The sequence below is a fragment of the Ammospiza caudacuta genome, chromosome 3 (genome assembly GCF_027887145.1).
Source record: "Ammospiza caudacuta isolate bAmmCau1 chromosome 3, bAmmCau1.pri, whole genome shotgun sequence".
Classification (NCBI taxonomy): domain Eukaryota; kingdom Metazoa; phylum Chordata; class Aves; order Passeriformes; family Passerellidae; genus Ammospiza; species Ammospiza caudacuta.
The window spans coordinates 60,256,697-60,277,827 of NC_080595.1; the positions used below are offsets into that span (position 1 = coordinate 60,256,697).

The 21,131-nt window shown below is 37.7% G+C and overlaps 1 protein-coding gene across 2 annotated transcripts in view; it reads right to left on the reverse strand.

Annotated features, from left to right (window-relative positions):
* The window catches only part of PCMT1 (protein-L-isoaspartate (D-aspartate) O-methyltransferase), a 36,214-nt gene extending 15,083 nt beyond the window's left edge, over window positions 1-21,131 (reverse strand). For both annotated transcript variants that reach the window (XM_058800774.1, XM_058800775.1), the window contains exons 1-5: window positions 20,873-21,131; window positions 8,730-8,834; window positions 7,567-7,598; window positions 5,741-5,845; window positions 2,279-2,399 (exon numbers count right to left, since the gene is read on the reverse strand). In XM_058800774.1, coding sequence (XP_058656757.1) covers window positions 2,279-2,399; window positions 5,741-5,845; window positions 7,567-7,598; window positions 8,730-8,834; window positions 20,873-21,131 — 622 coding nt within the window. The remainder of the gene's footprint in view (window positions 1-2,278; window positions 2,400-5,740; window positions 5,846-7,566; window positions 7,599-8,729; window positions 8,835-20,872) is intronic.

The following is a 21,131-nucleotide window of genomic DNA, read 5'->3' on the forward strand; positions in this document are numbered from 1 at the left end:
CCTCATCCCTGCTGGCTATGGCTACATCAGCAAATAGTGCAGTACAATAGAAGCAGATCTGTGCAGCAAAACGTTTTTGCTGAGAACCTGGCATCCATGCAATATATGCATTTCAGGATAATCGCTGCAGTCTAGATCTAAGTCTTATTGTCTGAATACGCACATATCAAACATATTTGGCTGCTTCTTTTAACACATAATATTGTCTCATTTCATCCAAAAGGAACCAAATTTTGTGCTTTCCAGGAGTACTCTTATGTGAGCCAAAGAGTGGTAAGTAGAAGCATTTGAGAGATTCACCTCAAAGGCTTTCTCCTGATATTAAGAGAAAACAAAATAAAAATTAAGCTATTAAAAAAAAAGCCAAAAGACCTACTGTTGTCATCTCACTGCAGGGGTTTCATACTGTTGTCTCCATATCACAAAAGTTCCATACTTTCTTGGTGTTTGTCATGGGCAGCTCCTCAGAGCACTGACTCTTTCTTCTTCACAAAGCAGCCAACTGACTCCAGTTCCCTTCTCAACCAGCCCCCCCACTCTTTTATAGCACTCTGCTTCTCATTGGTTACAGCTGTGGCCTGTTAAAGTCAGGCCTGTTCCTAATCTTTGCTAATCGGCCCAGCTGCAACTCCTTAGGGGTAAGATTACTTTCTACACTATCTTTATTTTCTTATATTCTATCCCCCCTACAACCTAACAAAAAGACATGTTAATCCAAGTACATCTATTCCCAACTTCTCCGTGCAGTTCTACTGGGACACCCCAAAATAATTTTGCTGTTCCTGAAATGCAGTTATGGTACATATGAGACATGACAAAGCAGAATAGAATGTGTGAAGCACACATTCACACAAAAGCCAGCAACTGACACACCTGGTCTTATTTCATACAGCTCCCATCATCAATCAACTGGTTTTCACAACTTTTTTTGTTTGTGTGTTTCAGATGGGGGGTTTTGAGTGGGGTTTTCTGTTGCTGTCTTTTTGTTTTAAATTAAAAGCTGTCTGGATTCTTGCTCCACATCAAAGAGCTCCCAGGAATCCAACACAGTTGAAACATTCTTCTCAACCTAATTCACAGAAGTATTACTTGCCCATCTATTCTTTAAAATGTACCTCACAACAAGACTATCCACAAGTCTCTTAGTCTACATAGTCAAAAATATAGATAATGATGTTTACTTAGAATTCTAGACTTGCAAGAGCACCAGAGTTTCTTCCAAGAACAACCAGAAGCATAAGTCAAAATTGCTTTTGTACAGCATCAATGGAAATTCTTCCTTCATTCCCCCTCAACAGCCCCAGCAGTCTAACTTCTTTTCCAAGAAGTTCTGAGACAGTGTTCTCAGTAAGATACATTGCATTTTATAAATGTGTATGTGTTGATAAACTCATTTAAAAAACATTTAGAAAAGTCCCTCATTTACAAGAAAAGATCAAGAATCAAAATAGTAGTTAAGCTAAGAGGCAAACATCACATAATAATAATTTTTCCAAGTGCTCTTGTAAGAAGCCTCAAAGAACATCCAGACCTTCGACTTCTTTTTTAAACGTAGTGAATAGAATGACACTTGCCTCTTGCCAGCCTTGCATCTTCTAAGAAAAACAAATACTAACAAAACAAAAAATCCCAAACAAACAAAGGAAAAAAAAAAATTTTTTTTTAATAACCATTATGTAAAATAATTCACTGTCCTTCTATTGTTTGGGCATTATTTCCTCTCAGTTACTCTAACTGAATAAAAGTACTCTAACTGAATAAAAATCACTTCCCTAACATCCAACTACTGTCAATTTTAAAAACAAGTGAAATAAACATCAGTGCTGCATACTGCCAATCTAGTACTTTTTCCACTTGAATCTTCACATGCAGCTTTCTCAACTACCCTATCAGAAGCGTGAAGACTTTGTTAAAACACTCAAATTCAGATGACAGGGTATTTATTCAAGAACAATTGTGAATTCAACCCCAATTTGAAACAGCAAATATAACATGACACACCTTCAGCATGTATTTTCACCAAAAAAAACACTCCCCTTTTGTAGTGGAATGATTACACATAGTCTTTGAGATCACCAGAAGTCATATTCTGAAAACTGGGGTAACTGATTTTCAAAGGCCTAAAGACAATTTAAATTTTAAAGTTGTCATTTGGCATCTCTTTCTTGGGTTTAGCTTACTGAATTCAAACTTTTAATAACATCCAATTCAGTCATTTTCAACCAGCTGCTGGAAAGAATATCAGTTTAATTAGTAAGTATATCAGTCTGATGCTCACCAATCAGTTTCACTCTTCCTGAAGACAGCAATGTGGGATCGTCTTTTTTGACATTATTTATTGAGTCATCTACTAGTTCTTTGATATGATCAATTCCTACAACTTGTCCTTTGGGACCAACCTGGAATAAAAATATAGAGATGAACAATTTCTGCTAGGTTTATTTACAGAATGAGTACTTATACTTCCCGAACTCATTTCTCTAAAATAAAAACAAAAACAGGAAAGTGTGAGTATATTTTCCCAATGTTATTAAAACTACTGTTAGAAATGACAAATTCTGACTGCTAGAAGCACCTGATAATTAAAGTGTGTCTGCACACTTTTATAAATAGTTGCTATAGTGATCTTTTTGAGATGTGATTCAGTTGTGTTATATTGTTAGTGGAGATTTCTTCTTGGAACTTTTAGAAGTTAAATTTGATCATGTTTGTTTTCATTACCTGCAACAAAAAGTAACAACATCAAGGAAAAAGACTAGAACTGATCTCCTTTCACACTGAATAAAACTTACTAAGGATTAAGGTTCTTTTAAGAGAAGACCTTACATCAAGGATTAAATAATGATTTTTATTCAAAATCATCTCAAGAGTCCTATTCTTTCAGAAGCAAATTCTGCAATTACCAGTCATGGACAAATTACCTTCCACTCACCCTTGCACTCATAAATCTGCTCTCAGATTTACAGCTCTCCTCCACAGGAAGAGTGGAACTTCTGAGAGCTCTTAACTCAAAGAGTCACAAAATCTCTGTACTCTGAGAGGAGGAAGAAGATCTACTAACAAAAGCTTCTCCATTACAAGTATTTCTTCCAGAATTTTGTCTTTAGTTCAGAAAAAACATTCAAAACCAATCCAAATCTTCAAATCTCTGACCACTTTTAACAGGATCCAGCTCAAAGAATACAATAGCAGAGTATGTCCTAGCAGAGCCCATGTTGCCTAACAACCTAACAACTGTCTTTGGACACATCTAAACACATTGTTTATGTTTCTGTATCTTACATTTTAATATCGTTTAGACATGGAAAATTAGTAGCTAGTTATCCTGGGGATTTTTTTTTTGTTTTATTATGAACAAGTCCTATGTTAAAAACATTTAAAAAGCAGTGTTAGCTTTTCTTGTTTGAGTGGAAGACCACCACCCCAGCCTTTGAAACAAAGCAAGACACAGAACAAGTTTTCACTATGACAGCCATGGGTTGCTGTTTGGAGGAATGACTGGCAGTCAGCTCTACCATAAGCTGGCAAAAAATCCAGTATATTCCAAACAGTAACATCACAGAAATGAAAATTTAGCAAAATGGTCAGAGCATTAAATAGGCTGATAGAGTAAGAGAACCTCCTGCTGCATGTGACAGCCCATTATGCTATTTCTGAGTTCTCATCAATTTCCTCTATTACCCTGGAACTGTGAAGCACATGCAATTGAGACAACACAAAGAGGCACAATTTTTGGATCTCTATGTTAGGAATAAAAATATACCCACTTTTTTCATTAATCCAGTACTGACAGGATGAAAACTGTAATTCATTTAATTTGCCAGCAACCTTCAAAAGCAAATAAACTTATCTACATAGCTTGCAAACTTATTCCAGAAGCTTAACACAAAAATCTAAACAGCAATCTTCAAGATACTTTACCAATCTAAGTAAACATAAAGCTTTCCCAGAGGTACCACAAATGAGATTATCATCATAAGAGTAAAGTTGTCATCCATGAGCACTGAGGTGCTTGTGCCACAAATGTGAGCTACTAATTCTAGATCTCAGACTGAGAAGCAACATCAGCAGTCACAAAAAGCACGTCTCCAACTGAATTTTTGTGGCAAAACACTCTACCATTAATTCCCATAACATACTTTGTCCTGGAGTGACTTTATGATGCTTGTATTCCCAATCATCTGTAACTTCTTTCAAGCTTTTGTTACTGTTAGCAGTGCTAACAGTAGTGCTAACAAAACTTTCAAGCAGAATGAAAGCATTTACTCAATTTTTCATGACACACATCTGTAAGCCATTCCAATGCAAACAACCAAGGAGGATTCTTAAGAGGCACATAACATTCATATGGCAATAAAAAGATAGCAGGATTAATTTCAGGAAATTAGGTAAGAGATTTTCTTTTTGTGCTGATTCTGACTTTTCCACAGCTTGTTTTAGTAGAAAAAAGTGGACAACTACAATTTAGCACATCCTATTGAAAATGGCTATTCCTTTATTCATTCATAACTTCAGTGAGAAATACATATTTTTCTGGACAGAAGCTTTAATGCTTGTAGGATTGGCGTTCCCATGCTACCATTTGATTACTGACTTCACAGATCAAAAATAATAGGCAGCAAGTTGAATTATGTGCCATTTAAGATTTCCTCTAAACTGCAGTTTGGCTAACTTATTTCAACTACTTGTTTTTTTCTCCAGATTTTGCAGCTAACACTTAGAAACCTAAATACTTTAGCAAGTGCATGGCCCAGTCCTAAACACTCTCAGCTAACTCTTAACACTGGGAAACAGAAGTGATTATAGACTCAGATCGGTGCTTCAAAACAGAAAATTAAGTAGCAAAGAAACCTAAATGAGAAATTATCATATGTATCAACACATTTCAAATTAACTTTGCAGAAAGACAAAACAAAAAAATCTAGTTGGCAGTTTAATGAAGGTCTCTACTAATCATAAAGCAATTATAAAGCCCTGGAACAGAGAAAGAAGAACTGATTATATTCCTTTTCATGAATCAGTCTAAGAATACAATAGCTACAGCCACTAAAATCCAAATTTTTTAATCTATTTTTTTTCCATCTTTTTTTTCCCAATGTAAGATAGGGAAGAACACAGAAAATTCCTTAGGTACGGGTGTTGAATAACACAACTGAGATTAAGTTACTTGGCAAAGATGTAAAATTCAAATTAATATCTAACTTTAAAAAGGTTAAATGGACAGTAATGCTTGTGCAATATAACAAGAAAAGAAAGCAATTAAATTAAAAGACAATTTATTATAGACACAAGATATTTTCCTGTGGAAATAAGATTCTTTTATGCCTCACTAAACTCTCATTGTAACAGGAATCCATGACAATTTATCACAATGAGAACATGCACAGCCACACAAGAGAATAAAATTTTGAACTGTTCAAGACAAACACCTTCTTCCTTCAAGATATAAAGCAACAACTAAAATTCAATCATTAAAAAAAAACCCAAAACAATCCAAAAACCCTAAACTTCCTCACTAGGGGGTTTCTTCACCATTACACAATTTATTGGGCTACTTAACTTGAACATCTACTATCAGCTACCATAAGAAATGGGTACCAATCACACCCAGGAGAGTAAATTATTTTCTGTACAGTATACTTCAGTGGATTATGAAGGATGCTTTTTTTTGCTCTGTAATTCAGAGTTACACTTGAGTCTAAGCAGTTCTGATGATCAATGATTAAACTGAACAACTCACCATTCGCGAAAAGCACGCTGTAAGAATTCCACTTCCAGATCCTACATCAAGTGCTTTGGCTCCTTCATGCAGCTGATCGGATAGAAGTTCAAGTGCGTATGCATGCTAAGAGAACACAGAGAGAGAAAATGTCAAATTATTTTAAGTGTCTGTTTTACTCAACATATGTTAATTTCTTCAGAGATTTTGGGAAATGCCCTGAGCATTTGTCTAAGAAATTTCAGAATTATTTCTATTACAAAAAATGGGGGTGGGAAAGGAGTTAACTATATTATATAATTTTTATTTCATTGGCTTCAATAAATTTCATGAGTGTATTTTTTTTTGTTAGTATTCATATACAAAGCCTCATCTGACCATTTATGCTTCTAGCATAGACTCTATTTATATATTAGGAAAAACACTATAAATCAGTTTATTTCTCCTCAGGTCTGGCGACTCTTAATATTCTGGCAGCATATGGCCAATAAAGAATTTAGTTTATCATTATGCTATATGCATTGGAATATCCTGGTACAAAAGAAGGCAGTTCTAGAGCATCAAGGAAAATGGCTATTAAAACTACCTCCTGTATTACCTGCAGACTTACTGAATCAAAGAATAGGAAAAAGCAGTCATCTCTTACAAAGGCAGATAGCCAGGCTCATGGATGAACTGAAGTAGTCTATAGACACACTTGATAACTTTTGCTGTGTGGTAGAGCAGTACACAAACTAAGAGTAGGCTGCACATTAAAAAACTAATTTGTTCTTTTGTGTTTCAGAGACAGCCATTATGGCACTCTTTCAGCTTAATCCATCCCACCCAGAAAATATAAATAATTAGAATATTCTCTGATAGAAGATTCTTTGTTAATATTTGCTTAGAGGATATATTACCTTTTTGCTCTAACACTCCATACACTACTAGTGCTAAGCATTGGAAAAATAATGACTTATGGGGACTTGATTTTGAAGCATAATTATTATTTATTTTTCCTCTTAGCAACAGTACCTTTTTTGGTCTTTTCTTGAATAATATTGTTAACATCTCTATACAAAATTCCTGTTTTTTTAATATTGATAACTAGGTAAATTCTAAGCCAACTACACAGTTTTTAGTCAAGAGAAGCAGACTTTTACCATGATTTGACACCTTCCAAACACTGCAAAGACAAAATACTTGCTTCTAGTCACTTTTCATCTCAAATAAAGAAAGACAGAAAAATTATATCTGGGTTAGATGCATGCACTGAAATCCCAACTGGAACACTCACCCTGGTCACAAAACACTTGGCAAAAAAAAGCCCTGCAACTCAGTACAATGTATCTTTTTTCCTGTCCAAAGATTTCAAGGCATTACCGCAGTACCATACTATAGGAATCACTGTCATTCACTCCTGAGTTCTGATTTTATATATTAAAAAGTAATTTCTAATGGAAAGATCTCTGGATATCTTCTGGTCCAGTCCTATTTCAATACATGGACATTTTAAATTAAGCTGATTAGAACCCTGTTTCGTCAGCTTATTTGTGTATCAAAGAACAAATTTCCACAAGCTGCAAAGCCTGTTTCAGTGCTTAACTACCCTCACAGTTTTTTTTTTTTAATCAAGAAACTAATCAGAATTTCCTATGTTACATTTTTTTCCCCACTACCCCTCATCCTATTACTGTACATCTGCAAGAAAAGTCTTGATCAATCTCTTCTACTTCCTCACAGTAAGCAGTTCACCAAAGTGTCACTGCAATCAACTGCTCATTAAATTTACTAGGGTAAATATTTTATTTCAAAAGCACCTGGATGTTTATAAAATCACTATACTAATCACCTAGTTTAAAGCTTACCATGTGTGGAGCACTGATTGTTGCTTGGAAACCTGTAAAAGAAGAGAATGGAAGATGTTAATTGTTTTTCAGACAGCAAGCTTACAATCTTTATTACCTTGACTGCAAAGTGCAACACCTTCACTGTCACCCTCACTCAGGGTACAACATCCACACTCTGCAGTTACACAGGTACTCTACATCAGAACTGAGTTATAGTACCTCAGCTGAAAGCTACGTTGTGTCCATTCTGGACAGGAAAAAAAAAAAAGGTTTTATCCTTGATCTCAGTTACAATTTCCATTTTGTCACTACACATTGAATGAATATCTCATACTGAGCAAGCAGGCTTAATTCAGAAGAGTAGTGTCTCCCCAAATAATGTAACTCCTTTTTAGTCAGCCCCTATGTAAAAACCTGAATTTGTTTGTTTGAGTTTCATGTAGTGGAGACCATAGAACATCTGGAGAACAACCTTGTGTGTTTTGCAAACAACAAATGAGAACAAACACCTACAAGAATGGGAGGAACACTCACCTATATTTGTTTCTGTAAAGATATGTAAGCTTTTGAGTATGTATCGCAAAATATTTTTTAATTTTTCTATATAACTAACAAAATTCTAATAAAATTCACTCATTACATACAATTAAAGGCAGGGAGAAGATCAAGAAAAAAGAAATTAATACATTTACATAGCTCATTCTCTTGTCTTGGAAAGATAAAACTGGGACCTGGATGGGAAATTAAATTACTGTTGTATCAGTAGACCTGCCAATTCAAAGCCTATTTTTAAATATTTCACATAATGGTTTAAGAAACTTTGCATTAGTCCCAACTGAAGAATTTCAGTAAAGATAGGGAATGTTTCTACCATAAACTGGATGCAAATTATTTTTACGTATTTTCATCAGTTGCACCATCACAAATTGCTGTGGTTTGAAAAACAAACACATATTTACACATACTTGAAAAACACCTCTCTACCTGATGTATCCAAATATGCCAACTGCATTCCACAGGAAATTGAAGCTTAGTTAAAAGGTATGCAATAAATTGATGAAGAACTAAACAGCCTTCCAAACTAAAAAAAATATTTTCACATTCTTAACACATAAATGACAAAAGCAGCCACAGTTGCACAAATGAAAACAATCTCAATCACTTTTGCAAGATGCTCTTACCTATAGACTGTGGGGAGTCCATGTAGGGGTTGTATTTTGCATAGTGGCAGCGGTCTGTAGCCAGCATTACTTCAAATACCTTGTCTGTTTTGATTATTCCATTTTCTATAAACAAACAAATATATAAAAATGAAGGCATTGTTTCTTCTGCAGTGCAGAAGTCTGTGAAATGTGTTAACATATACACAGCATTGTGAGAAATCATGGGCCTTACACAGATCTTGCCCTCATCATACTGGCCATGGCAAGGGTTGGACTACATCATCCTTAAAGGTCCCTTCCAGCCCAAACCCTTCTGTGATACTAAAATTCAATCTGGAGCCCAGAGACCAAATGATGCTTAAGCCAGTGATCGGTGAACAAGACTTTCCCAGCAGTTACAAATGCTTTCCTGAAATCACTTGCAGAGATCTACCCCCTAGAAAAACTCAACTTCATGCACACCTTTGATAAATCCTGAAAATACAGTCAGTAAGAAATCAGTGCTACTATACACACCAAACAAGATAGACTTCATATTTCTAAGAAGCCATACAAGTAATTATTGAAAGATATACAAAAGCAAGTTAGAAATGTTAAGTTGAAGCATCATTGCTCAGTACTTTAGTTTCCAGATCTGTTTGTCTTGTGTTAGCAAAGAAAAAAAATCCTTTTGTTAAGAAACTCCCACAGAATCTGAATTCTTATGCTGGTGCAGACTAAGGCCAAAAAGTTTTTATATCAAAACACTCTCAATCTTTTTTCACTTTTCAAAATAAAATATAAATGCACATGCATGTAAAATGTCAGAAGCAGCCATTTTTTCTTGCTGTTTTATTGAAGTTTTTTAAAACATTGTTAATTCTATTTTTTTGAAGTTCTCAAGAGCCATTAATGAATAACAGAAAACTCTGGAAAACAAGTGGAAAAAATTAACTAATTAACTTTTATTAATAGACTATATAAACTACAAATAACAGACATTCCAATGATGGATTGCTTCATTAACTCCTTTCCTTAAATAAGGATTTATTTGCAAAATTATACTTTAAAAGGGAAAAAAAGAGTTCATTTAAGCACTATTAATATCTAACCCAAAACGTGAAAATCAGATTATGGAACTTGTGTAAGACTGTCCTGAAGTTGCACCAGTGGGTTTTTTTGAAAAAATACACCCCAGGAATGGGCTAACTTCTGCAGAGACTTTACTGACTGTTTACTGGATACTCCCAACTACACCTATTAATCATGGGATTTTCCTGTCTTCTTTTCTTATCTACTATCTGTGTCCAGAATTAATTATCCTATATAACACAGACTTGAATTCAGAAAGGAAAACAACTCCTCAGATCATATTTCTTTTTGGTCTGAAGACAAAGTATCACATAGAACTGCAAAACAAATATACTATTACTAAGGAAAATTTTAAGGAAAGCAATTCTTATTTTAAAATATATTATTTTTTTAGAAATATTTCTGTATCTGCTAAGTCCCAGAAAAAGCATACACTCCACTCACAGTCCCCACACATTAGATCTATCCTGTTCTTTGACTTCATTTTGAACTGAAGACTACAGCAGTTCTAGTATCTGAGCCAGCAGGCATTTGCAGCAGTTCATAAGTTTACTTGCTGAGCAAAATTGTACCCAAAAGAAAACAAACAAATCAATCCATTAATACATTGGCACTAACAACAGAGGCTACTAAGGAAAAAAATGCTTTCCCTGACCACTAGAAATTAATTGGATTAGTTGTAAAGCAGTTCTGTGAACAAAGCTTAGATACAAAAATCAAACTTTTACTCTTTGAGTCTCATTAGGAATCACTAAGAGGTTAGTACCTCCAAATGAAATATACTTTAAAAAAAGAAGAATAAGTAAGTCTAATTATAACAGAAGTGAGGAGATAAAGGCTCTAGGAGGCTGAAGAGATGTCAAAAGCAATAGCTGAGAAGCACTCACAAAAGGTCTAAAATAGTGATTTATTTCTTTACATGCAGATAGGTGCATATATTCTAGAACTATAGGCAGTCACCTGCTCTTTCCTTTTGTGCCTTTTGGAATAAGCGTGCAAAGAACAAAAAGAACAAAAAGAACATCTTGGAAGTGCAACTGCAGGGCCCTATGATAAGGCCAAGAACCTTCTCTAATTTCACAAAACTTAGGTCCAGTCAAAGTACATAAAACTACCAAATAAAACACTTGCATTGACAGGCAAATTACAAAAAAGCCCTGAAAACAGAAACTACAAATATTTTACAGATTTGAGCATTCAGGATGCTCTCATTCAGCAAACAATCATGAGACTTGCTGACTGTTGTATTGCCTTTCATTATTGTAATCTTTTCCTCAGTAAATAAGAATTTAAGAAAGTTACCCATACTCAGAACCTGTGGAAGAAGCTGAATCTGCTGTCAGCTATTTATTTCAATTACTGAATAATGCTCCATCCTCAAAAAAACCAACTCTCTCTCAGCTACCCCGCCACAGATTAAGTCTGCTTTTCAAATTTGCTTATTATACAATGGAAACTTCATCAAATTTTAGGTGGGAATTAAGAAAAACAATCAAGCCCTAAACAAAAAAGTCAATATTGACTTAGTTAACATTTTTATTGTGTTGATAACAACAAGATTTTTTTCCTCAGTCTCACAGCTGAATATAGAGAAACATAATAACTGTAAAGTACCAATCTCCAAAAAAGTCCTTTCTTTCCTGCCATAGTCAGTCCCAAGATGACCCGCAGCCAGGATCTTAATTCTACCTGAAACGTGTCTCTATCAAATTCTCAATTAAGGCCAGAAAACAAGTATATCCCCTAAAGAAGCCAATAATAGAAGCTTATATTGCAAAGAAGACATTCTAATTTCATGCCATCTCTACCAAAAAACCAAAACAATAAAAAAATTAATAAGATGTTAACTAAAACAATTTTCTAAATCTTAAAGCGAAGCTGTATATTGCAAGAAAATAATTCCCAATTAAATGCATAGTAGAATATCCTTTCCAATTTTAACATGTATAGAAGTCTCTCCTTGAGGAGACTGTTGGGTTTCAAGAATGGTAATCAGTTTGTACTGCAAACAAATCAGATATTCAAGTGTTTACAAGCAAAGATAATGCACAAACACACAGACGGCTTGAAATAAAAAGTAAACTCAAATAAAACAGAGTTATATCAGCACAACTTCCAAGCTTCAAAGGGCTGAAGCTGAAAAGTAAGTCCTTCACAGTGGAGCACTGTCTGCCAAGTTCAAGAGTTACGCTGTGCAGAGGCTGTGGCAATGACAACTTGACATAATTGGAGCATGTTTTGAAAACTCTCTCTGGTCTGCCTCTTTTCCACAAATAACACCATGAAAACAGGAAAAGAGCTCAGAGCAGTCCTTGGACTTGAAGGTGGGAATATAACACTGAATGTAACCTGGGAAACTGGGCAGTTGGCTGTCAGAGAGCAAGGAAAGAAGAGTCTGAGAAGGCACCATGGACTTCCAACAAGTAAACAACCTATCTTTTTATTTTGTCTTTTATTTAGCAACAAATGCACTACTGAAGTGCTTATGTTTCAAAGAATGGCCTACCTCACTGACAGTATCCTGACTGTTGACCAAACATGTTTCTAACCAAGCCATAAAATACTCGCATTCAACATTTACCCAACACCGGCTTCCAGATCAGAAAAGAGGATGTGTCACTGCCACATGATCCAGCACACAAGCTTACTATACAAACCACAACACCTACTCAAACTCCTCCTGTGGCTGACTGCAGATCCCAAAACCATTTACTACTTCAAGATCCACAAGTAGTGCAACTACTTCAGCATCCACATAGTTCAGTTTCTTAGGTTACTTTCTCCATAACCACTGCAGAATACTTTGCTTAGGAAGATGAATTTTCAGTGAAACAGTGATATTTTGAAATCATACAGAGATCTTAAGGCATGATGCAAAGCACATACAGCTTTATGCTACAAAAGATTCATTCATGTAGACAGAAATTACTGATGTGACAAATCATAGAATGGTTTGGGTTAGAATCCTTCAAGGTCAACTAGTTCCTTCTTATGTTAGGGGTCCCAGAACTAGATGCAGCACTCCAGGTCCCACCAGGGCAGAGCAGAGGAATAGAATTGCCTCCCTTGCCCTGCTGGCCATGACACTTCTGATGCAGGACAGTTTGCTCTCCACAAACTTGCAGAGAGTGCACTTGATCCCACTGTCAATGTCAATGACAAGGATGTTAAACAACACCAGTCCAAGTGCCAACCCCTGAGGAACACCATTCATCACAGCCTACACCTGAACATAGAGCTTTGGACCACAACTATTTTCAGTGCTACCAGCCAGCCTTATCTAACAAGTGGTGCACCCGTCTAATCCATGCACTTTTAAAGATATGGATATAGTGCAGGACACTGTCAAGTGACAGTCTCCACCTGACCCATGAAAACCAGCTAGCAGCTTTCCAGAGGAGAATGGGCTGGAACAGAACCACAGCATGATTTGCAAGCAATATGAAGATTGTTGGCTTTAAGCACCTGACCAACCAACATTTTTAAAGTCCGGGTCTTTTTGTTTGCGCAGAGGAAGAAAAAATATGGGAAAGGATGTGGTTCAGTTAATAGAATTTTATTTAGTAATGAGCATAGGAAGATTTCACTGTAAAGCATAAACACAAAGAAAGCACTTAGAACAAGAAGTGATGCATCAGCACCCTAAAATCCAGTAACAGACACTGACCCAAACCATACAAAGCTCTTTGTGCTAAATAAATTGAAAGTAGGTGTTTGTAAACAAGTGTTTCTTATACCACTTGTACATGCAAATTTCTTGTGCTTTGCTGACAATTTAACAGCTATCTGCCTCAAACATTCAGCTGTCCATCTATTTTCACTGTCATTTGGATTCACAATATCCAAACAGGAGGTTGCATGCAGCTCACAGGAAGGAATCACTTGAGAGTCTATCATTCAGGGACACAACCACACAAAGACTGAGGAAAGCACAAGTCCATCAGAGTTAATTTTACAGCCCAGAAATGAAACACAAATATCAAGTCCCATGAAAATTCCAAAGTGACAGAAATTTTTAAAAAATTGGAGCAATAATAATAAATATTCAATTACCATTTAAATGCTACTCAAAACCTGCAGACATAAAACAGGAATCATAAGCTGGGCTCAACACAAACTAGCATACAGCCTCAAGCTTCAATTAAATACAAACTTATCTGTGAACATTTCACTTTTACTTTAAGGTAGTATTCCTTCCCTATTTAATAAGGATCACCTTCAAAAACAACCCATCCACTTTGGTGTAACAGGTAAGAGTTTTCTATTCATTTTCATGGATATGAAAGGCTACAGTTAACTAATTTAGACAATTTAACCACAGCTGTATTGCTCCCTCCTACCATAGGGCAGTGTTGCCAAGTTGGTATTAACCATTTTCTTCTCTGGGGGAGGAGAAAGGCCTGCTAAACACAGCCTTCTAGCACACAGATTTATACAGTTGTTCTCTGTCATGTACTCAGATTTATCATAATGATTATGTTGATTTTATCTAAATCTGTATCAGCAGCTGAATGAAGAAACTTTGAGGAGTACATGAAAGAAAAAAATAACTTTAGGGTTGGTTTCAGCAAAAACATAGAACCTCATTTTCCAATGAAGTTTAACACTCATGTGTGGATGAGGGAGACTTTATCCTCCAAGGACTCCTCAATCCCTCAACATTTGAGAAGGCTGAACTTCACTTACACGTCACAAGGGAAGTCAAAACTAAAGAGTTCAGTACAAACTGACAACAACCATCAGTAATAATGAAAAAGTGTTGCAAAGGTCAAGATAAAGTTAGCTGGATCAGACAGATAGACAGGAACTCTTTTCACAGTAAGGCTTGCAGCAAAACTACTTCCAGCTTTAGCAGATCTGTAAAGAAGCAGATGGTGCACATCTCACACCTTACTGAGCAGATGCCATGCAGCCACTCTGCAGCTTCCAGAAAAGCCAATGCTGCTAAGACAGCAGCTAGACCACATGAAGTTGGTCATTATGAAGGTGGTTTCATTAAGACAGGCACTAATACTACATGAAAGCTGAGGAAGATCAGAAGATCAGCAAAATATAACTCCGACTCTTGTGACAAAAGGACAAAGAAATGTCCTACTAGCAGAAATTAGGAAGGATTTCTGAAGCTGTATTTCAACAGTGCAAGCATTTAGAACTATTTTGTCTTCAAGTCCATTATTAAAGTATTCAAGTTCTGAAGTCTTAAAATGTAACTCACAAGTCAGCCAGTCCAAGACAAGTCCACAGTTTACTGATCTCAAGCATTAAAAGAGTTCACTCAGTTTTTGCCAAATGTTGATAATTTAAATTCAAAATTAAAACATTAATACAATTATCCTAATAAAAATTAATAAAATTATTTAAAGTGTTATGTAGCACTAAAGAACATGACTTTGTGGCATTAAGGGATAACATTCACATCAACAATCACTCAAAAGAACTCAAAAGAAATGAATATTACACATTTCTTTCTAGGCTTTCCAGTAGCTCTTGGTGATCTCCTGATACTACGTCAGGATGAAAGAAACACTAGCATTACAAGAAAAGCTTAGAGCTGTACTAAAGCTAAACCATGGAGGATTCCCTCTTTCTAAAATGCCTACATGCAGCAGTAATGACCTGTTTCGGACACATATGCAGTATCATTTCCATGTTGCTATGGATTACTAGGCAGCTTCAGACCACCAGGAAAAAATCATATTTTTATTTTTAGATGTGAATATTTCTCCAATCAAGCAAAATAACAAAATATTTTTAATTAAAATTATTTCTTAGGAGTTATAAAGATTTGTGATGTAAATAATCAGCAAAAAATGCCCTCTTTTTTTCTTGAATGATCGAGGACTTGGATTTTGATGCACTGAATTTTGGAAGTTTCTGGGAAAGTATGGGTAAGTTTTTAACATTACATTGACAGCCTGTCTAACATTAAGTGCAAAAAACATGTCAACAACAAAAAACCAGTTAAGAACACAATCTTAATTTACACACCAATAAAACATGATGTTATTAGATTTAGATTGGTTTTTTTTCTTTCTGTTTTCATTTCCTATTATTTGGGATATCTATTTGTCTTGATTTACTTGAAGGCCTGCCTCTTAAAAGATCAAGGGTACAGAAACTCCTTCAACACATTTCACCGATATGGGCAAATCATTAGCAAATATTTAAATCTTACTTAAAAAGAAAAAAGTTTCACAGAAACTCCTTTAGGCGATTATTCAAATTACTTGCTAACAAAATTTTTTTTAAATCTCAATGCTCCAAAAAATAGCATCACAGATTTCAAGCCTGGCACCTGAGACATGAACTAAATTTAAGAAATTTTAGATATTCTTAAATTAACTTATCAGTGGATGTGTTAATTTTTAATTGAAAAAAAATAGTTCACTTTCTAACCACTTCACTACCTGGTCATAAGTTAAAATGCTTAGTCACTGAAGCCTCAATACACTCATGATGAAGGAAGGAATGGTCACTGAATGCACATAACAGGCAGAAAAAGTGCTCATACAGGGGAGTCATTACATTTGGTTTAATTTTCCATTATTGTTTCCCTTCCTCACGTTCATCCAAGTTATATTACTCTTCCTCAAGCAAAATCAGACAGAGATAGAAGAGATTTTGATAAACCAAGGGAAAAGACATGAGAGAGGAAAATGAACAAAACAAAACCAATGTTTACTGCTTGCTGAACCTAACTTATGCTTACTCTATGCAATGCTTTCCCATTCATGGCATTTCCCAAAGAGATTTGTCCTCAGCAGCCAGAAACTTGCACCAAAGGTGCAGATTTATTGCAGATAAGCCTTCATCATGACGAAGCATTCTAAGATGCCATTTTTAATTATTTCAAATCTAAATAATTAAAACACATTGAGAAATACATTTAGCATATTTAAAAATAGAATTCTCAGACCCTGATAATATTTGAATATATAATCATTTCAAGCATCATTCACACTGAAAAATTAAGACCCTGATCTTATGTGAGGTGCAAAATTCTATGGAATCTTGTAAATTAGAGTTGCTAACTTTTGCAACACAAGTTTATTAGGTGAGGAAGGTAAAAGAATGTCACAAGAAACAGATCCACAGATGGTTAACAACTTCTGCCACAGCCAAGTTAACTCACCTTCCCTCTCTCTAAGAACTGTGGATTCAAGAGCAGGTATATGTGATGAAAACACCATTGACACAAGATGCTCAGAGAAATAAGCAAAGCAAGTTTGTCCTATGGCAGCATGACATTGACTGGAGGAAAAAGGCACAACAAGGAAACTTAATGAACTTCGATTGCTTGTGAATTGGACAGGGAACCAAGTGTTGTGTCCTTCAGCTGGGAAAGAAAAGCTGATTTCTAAGATGCTGGCATGTAAAGTAGCAGGACTTGGCAAAAGCCCAAGTATGAAAGACAGATGAAATGACCTAGTAGTAACCTATCAGCAGAGAGCTGAAAATACAGAGAGGGGAAAAAAGTTACAGACTTAGAATCAAAACAGTAAGCAAGGCAACAGTAAATAACTCACCAATTCTTTCCCTCCTTCCTCAGCACCTCTATATGACAGATTCATAATTTCAAAAAAATCTCCTGTCAGAGTTATTTATTTAAATACAGGTAATTATTTCTGTGTTTAGTATGATTTCTAACCCTACTGTAACCGGCATTTAGAGAGCTTCCTAGAAATGTTGTCTGCTAAAAGATCTTACTTTAAATATATTTTAGGAAGAAGTTTACTCAAGTTTGAAGGAACATGTTCAACTATTTTCAGTTGGGAAGAAGCAAATATTTTAATAATTATTCTGTGAAGGTGAAAAATATTTGTTTTAAGGCTTTAATGAAGAAAGAATCATTCAGATTTAAATAAGGCATTTTTAAAAAATGAGAAGTACTTTCAAGAATCACTGAAACAAAGCAGCTGAACACCTCATAGCAACAGCAAATTCAAGGACAGCATTTTTGTTGTGAAGAGCATGTTTTAAACAAGTTTATTTTGCATATGTCAAATCGTGCATCTATGATGCCTCAAATTAACAGCACAAAATCATGTTTACAATGCAACAAGAAGTTAAAAATCAAAACAACAAAACAATCTACTGTAACATTCTTCAGTCACTTGTCCCTAAGCATGTGCTGAAAAACATGCAAAGTTCTGGGACCCTCCTTATTAGTTTTGTCCCTTTTAAGACAGGACAGCAAAGATGCAGCCTATAAAGAATAATTGCCTAAATTTGCACTGTAAAATCACTTGTCACTGGCCTAACACAATGATTGCTACATTACAGAAAAGTTAGTTCTATAATTAAGGCAACAGTAAATTGAGCAGTAAAGCAAATGTCACAAAATGGAGAATTTTATTGCCACAAAACAGAAGCACTAGCAACTCTTAACAACAGCCTATAATTAAGAATAATCTTTATAGCTGTTCTGTTTTAAAGGAAAAGGACATGTAGCATACAGGAATCTTCCAATGATGTTTTTATTTGGAAGCAAAACCACTTTAATTAAAGTTCCCATTCTCCCCAGCCCTCATTTATGCAGAACCAAGTTCACTGCTTCTCTAACCATAATAGTACAACAGCTTACAGACATTGATGAGCTTAAATGTTGGTGTTTCACAAGCCATGAGAAAGTGACCCAGTCTTACAGCACTCCCTCCCTCACAAGGAATTCTATCAGAACAGTCAAGAGAAGAATTGTGGCATAAGGGCAGGGGCAAGAACCTCTCTACCAGGATTCACTGCAGAAGAAAGCATACTGCATTATTTTAAGTTATGCAAAATATACATTACATTACACACACATTTACTAAGTTCCACACAAGACAAACAGTAGACAACATCAAATTAACCATATCCAATTTGCATTTTCACTTTTAAGCATAAAATGCTGTAAATGCTATGTAGCTGTTTTTAGAGAGGCGAAAATACTGTGAAGGATCTACTACTCCAAAAGAATTCTATGGAACATTGTAGTCTTTCTGTAACCAATAATTTTTAAGTTGGTTGAAATGTATCTGGGAGAACTGTATCACATTAAACAGTACTTTCTTCTAAATCTGTTCCCAACTTTAGCAACAAGGTATCATCTAACCTGAGGAACTCTAACTTGAAAGTTACCGCCTTAATTCAGCAGCTTGTCTGCACTGATAAAGCCCCACAACATGAACAGAGTCCCATTGAAGCTGACAACACAGTCTCCCTGCAAGACCAAAAGCCTCTTTGCTTCCACAATATTTTACTGCCAATCCACTATTTCTCTTTTTAACACCTCTCAAAATATTTTGGCGTGCATGTGCAAAACAGAGAGGGGGAAATTACCATCAGTGCATGCTTTGAGATTACAATATTGAGCGCTTCTATTTTACTTTCCTTTTCCTATACAGCTATTGCTGTACACTAACTACAATGGTTTTCAGCTTTGTCATCATCATTTGCAACGCCCTAACCAGTTTCCATGTGTTGAAAAACTGTCATTGTCTTCTGCAACAAAGAAACTGATTTTGCCTTCAGGTTCTGAGTGTCATAGACTATTCTGGCAGTAATTGCTTTTTGGATGTATTTTGGAGTTTAACATTGATTTTTACATCAAAAATTTTTCCCTGCTGTGTAAGAGAACAGTATTTCACTAAAAGAGTATGTCTAGCCCTTTCAGTTGCAGAACAAAACAAATGTATTGCAACATTTGTAACTAGAGAAGTAAATATCAATTTATTGAAGAGAATTTTTACAATGAAACTCTACAACAATTAGTAGTTTTTACATGGAAGCTGAAAGTCACTTCAGCATGTATTATTCTGCTGGATGTGATAGTTTTCAAAAGAAAATACTGAGAAACCCCACAGAATCAGATGATCTAACATAAGCAGAGAAAAGGAGAAAACAACAAGGGTGATTCTCCTATGACACCAGAATACCAAGGAGGCCACCTTGTCTGTGGTATTGTAGTATCACTAAAATAGGAGGCAACTGTCATCATACAGGCTCCAGATCTACATCCTTTTACATCTAGGACGCAAACTTGAGAATAGAAAGGGAAAAGGCCAGGAGCAGAGACGAAGAATACTGTAAGTATACATAAGAGAGGGTAATTCTATTCTAATATGAAAAATGCAAGCTTCGAATGCAAGAAGGTGTTGTATCTCAGGACCTGCAGACTTCAGGATGTACTGAAGTACATCGGCGAAGAAGCGCCCGCCCAACACCTTCCCCGTTCAGCACGGGGACAGCACAAACCCCGGGCGAGCACAAGGGAGCGCCCGGTGCCGGGCAGCCACGCAAAGCTCGGCTGTCACAGCACGAGTCCTCAACCCGACAGCTCCGCTCCGCTCCTCTCCTCTCCTCTCCCCTTGGGTCCCAGCCCAGCCCTTCGAGCGGAGCCACTCGGGACCCCGCCGGGGAGGGGCGGAGGGACTGCCGCCACACGCCCCTTTTACCAACACAAGCAGCCGCGGCCTCTTCGGCGCGACTCCCGAACCCGGGCGGCTCCCGCTGCGTTGCTCAGCCCGGGCCTGAAAGCCCGGAGGGCGCCCGCCGACACCGCCAGTCCGGCCGGCCGGAGCGGACCAGACCAGACCAGACGGGCGCCGATCCCGGTGCGTGCGGAGATCACGGGCCCTCCGGCACTGCCGCCGCGGCCCCGCCTCAGCTCGCACACGGCAGACGGGAACGAGGCAGCGGGAACGGGGCCGGCGAGGGGGGGACGCGGCGAGCAGGGAACAGCCACGGCCGCCGCACGGCGCTTCCCCTCCGGGACCGCCATCGGCGCCACCCCGCCCGCCGCATTGCCTCCCGCAACAACAGCCCGGCCCGCCCTGCGACACCGGCCGCCGCCCGGACACACACCCCCCGCCCGAGCAGCCGGGCACGCACGGACACACCCCCGGTCGGACACAGACACACGCACAAACAGACACGGACGGACAACACGGACACGCGCGGCCCGGGCGCCGGTGCCGCTCCCCGTGACAGTTGGCGGCGGGTCGGGAGGGCGCGGCGGGAGCGCGCGGTCGCTAACGGTCACCGGGCGGCCGGTAACGGCCGCCCCGCAGCCCTGGAGCCCCGCCCGCCCGCGCCCCCGCCCCGAGACTCACTGCGGAGGTTGTGGATGAGCTCGGAGTGGCTGGCGCCGCCCGACTTCCAGGCCATCGCTAGGCACACTCTGCGGAGCAGGTACAGAGCCGCCTTCAGCGCCGCGACTGCGCACAGCAGCTTCCCCAGGAAGGACACAACCTCCAGCGCCGACACAGGCGCCGCCTCCTCGCCGCCTCCTCCCGCGGCCGCCGCCGCTGCGGCTGCCGCGCGCTCGCCGAGGGGAGGGGCCACGCGCCCACCGCCCCGCGCGCCCGACAT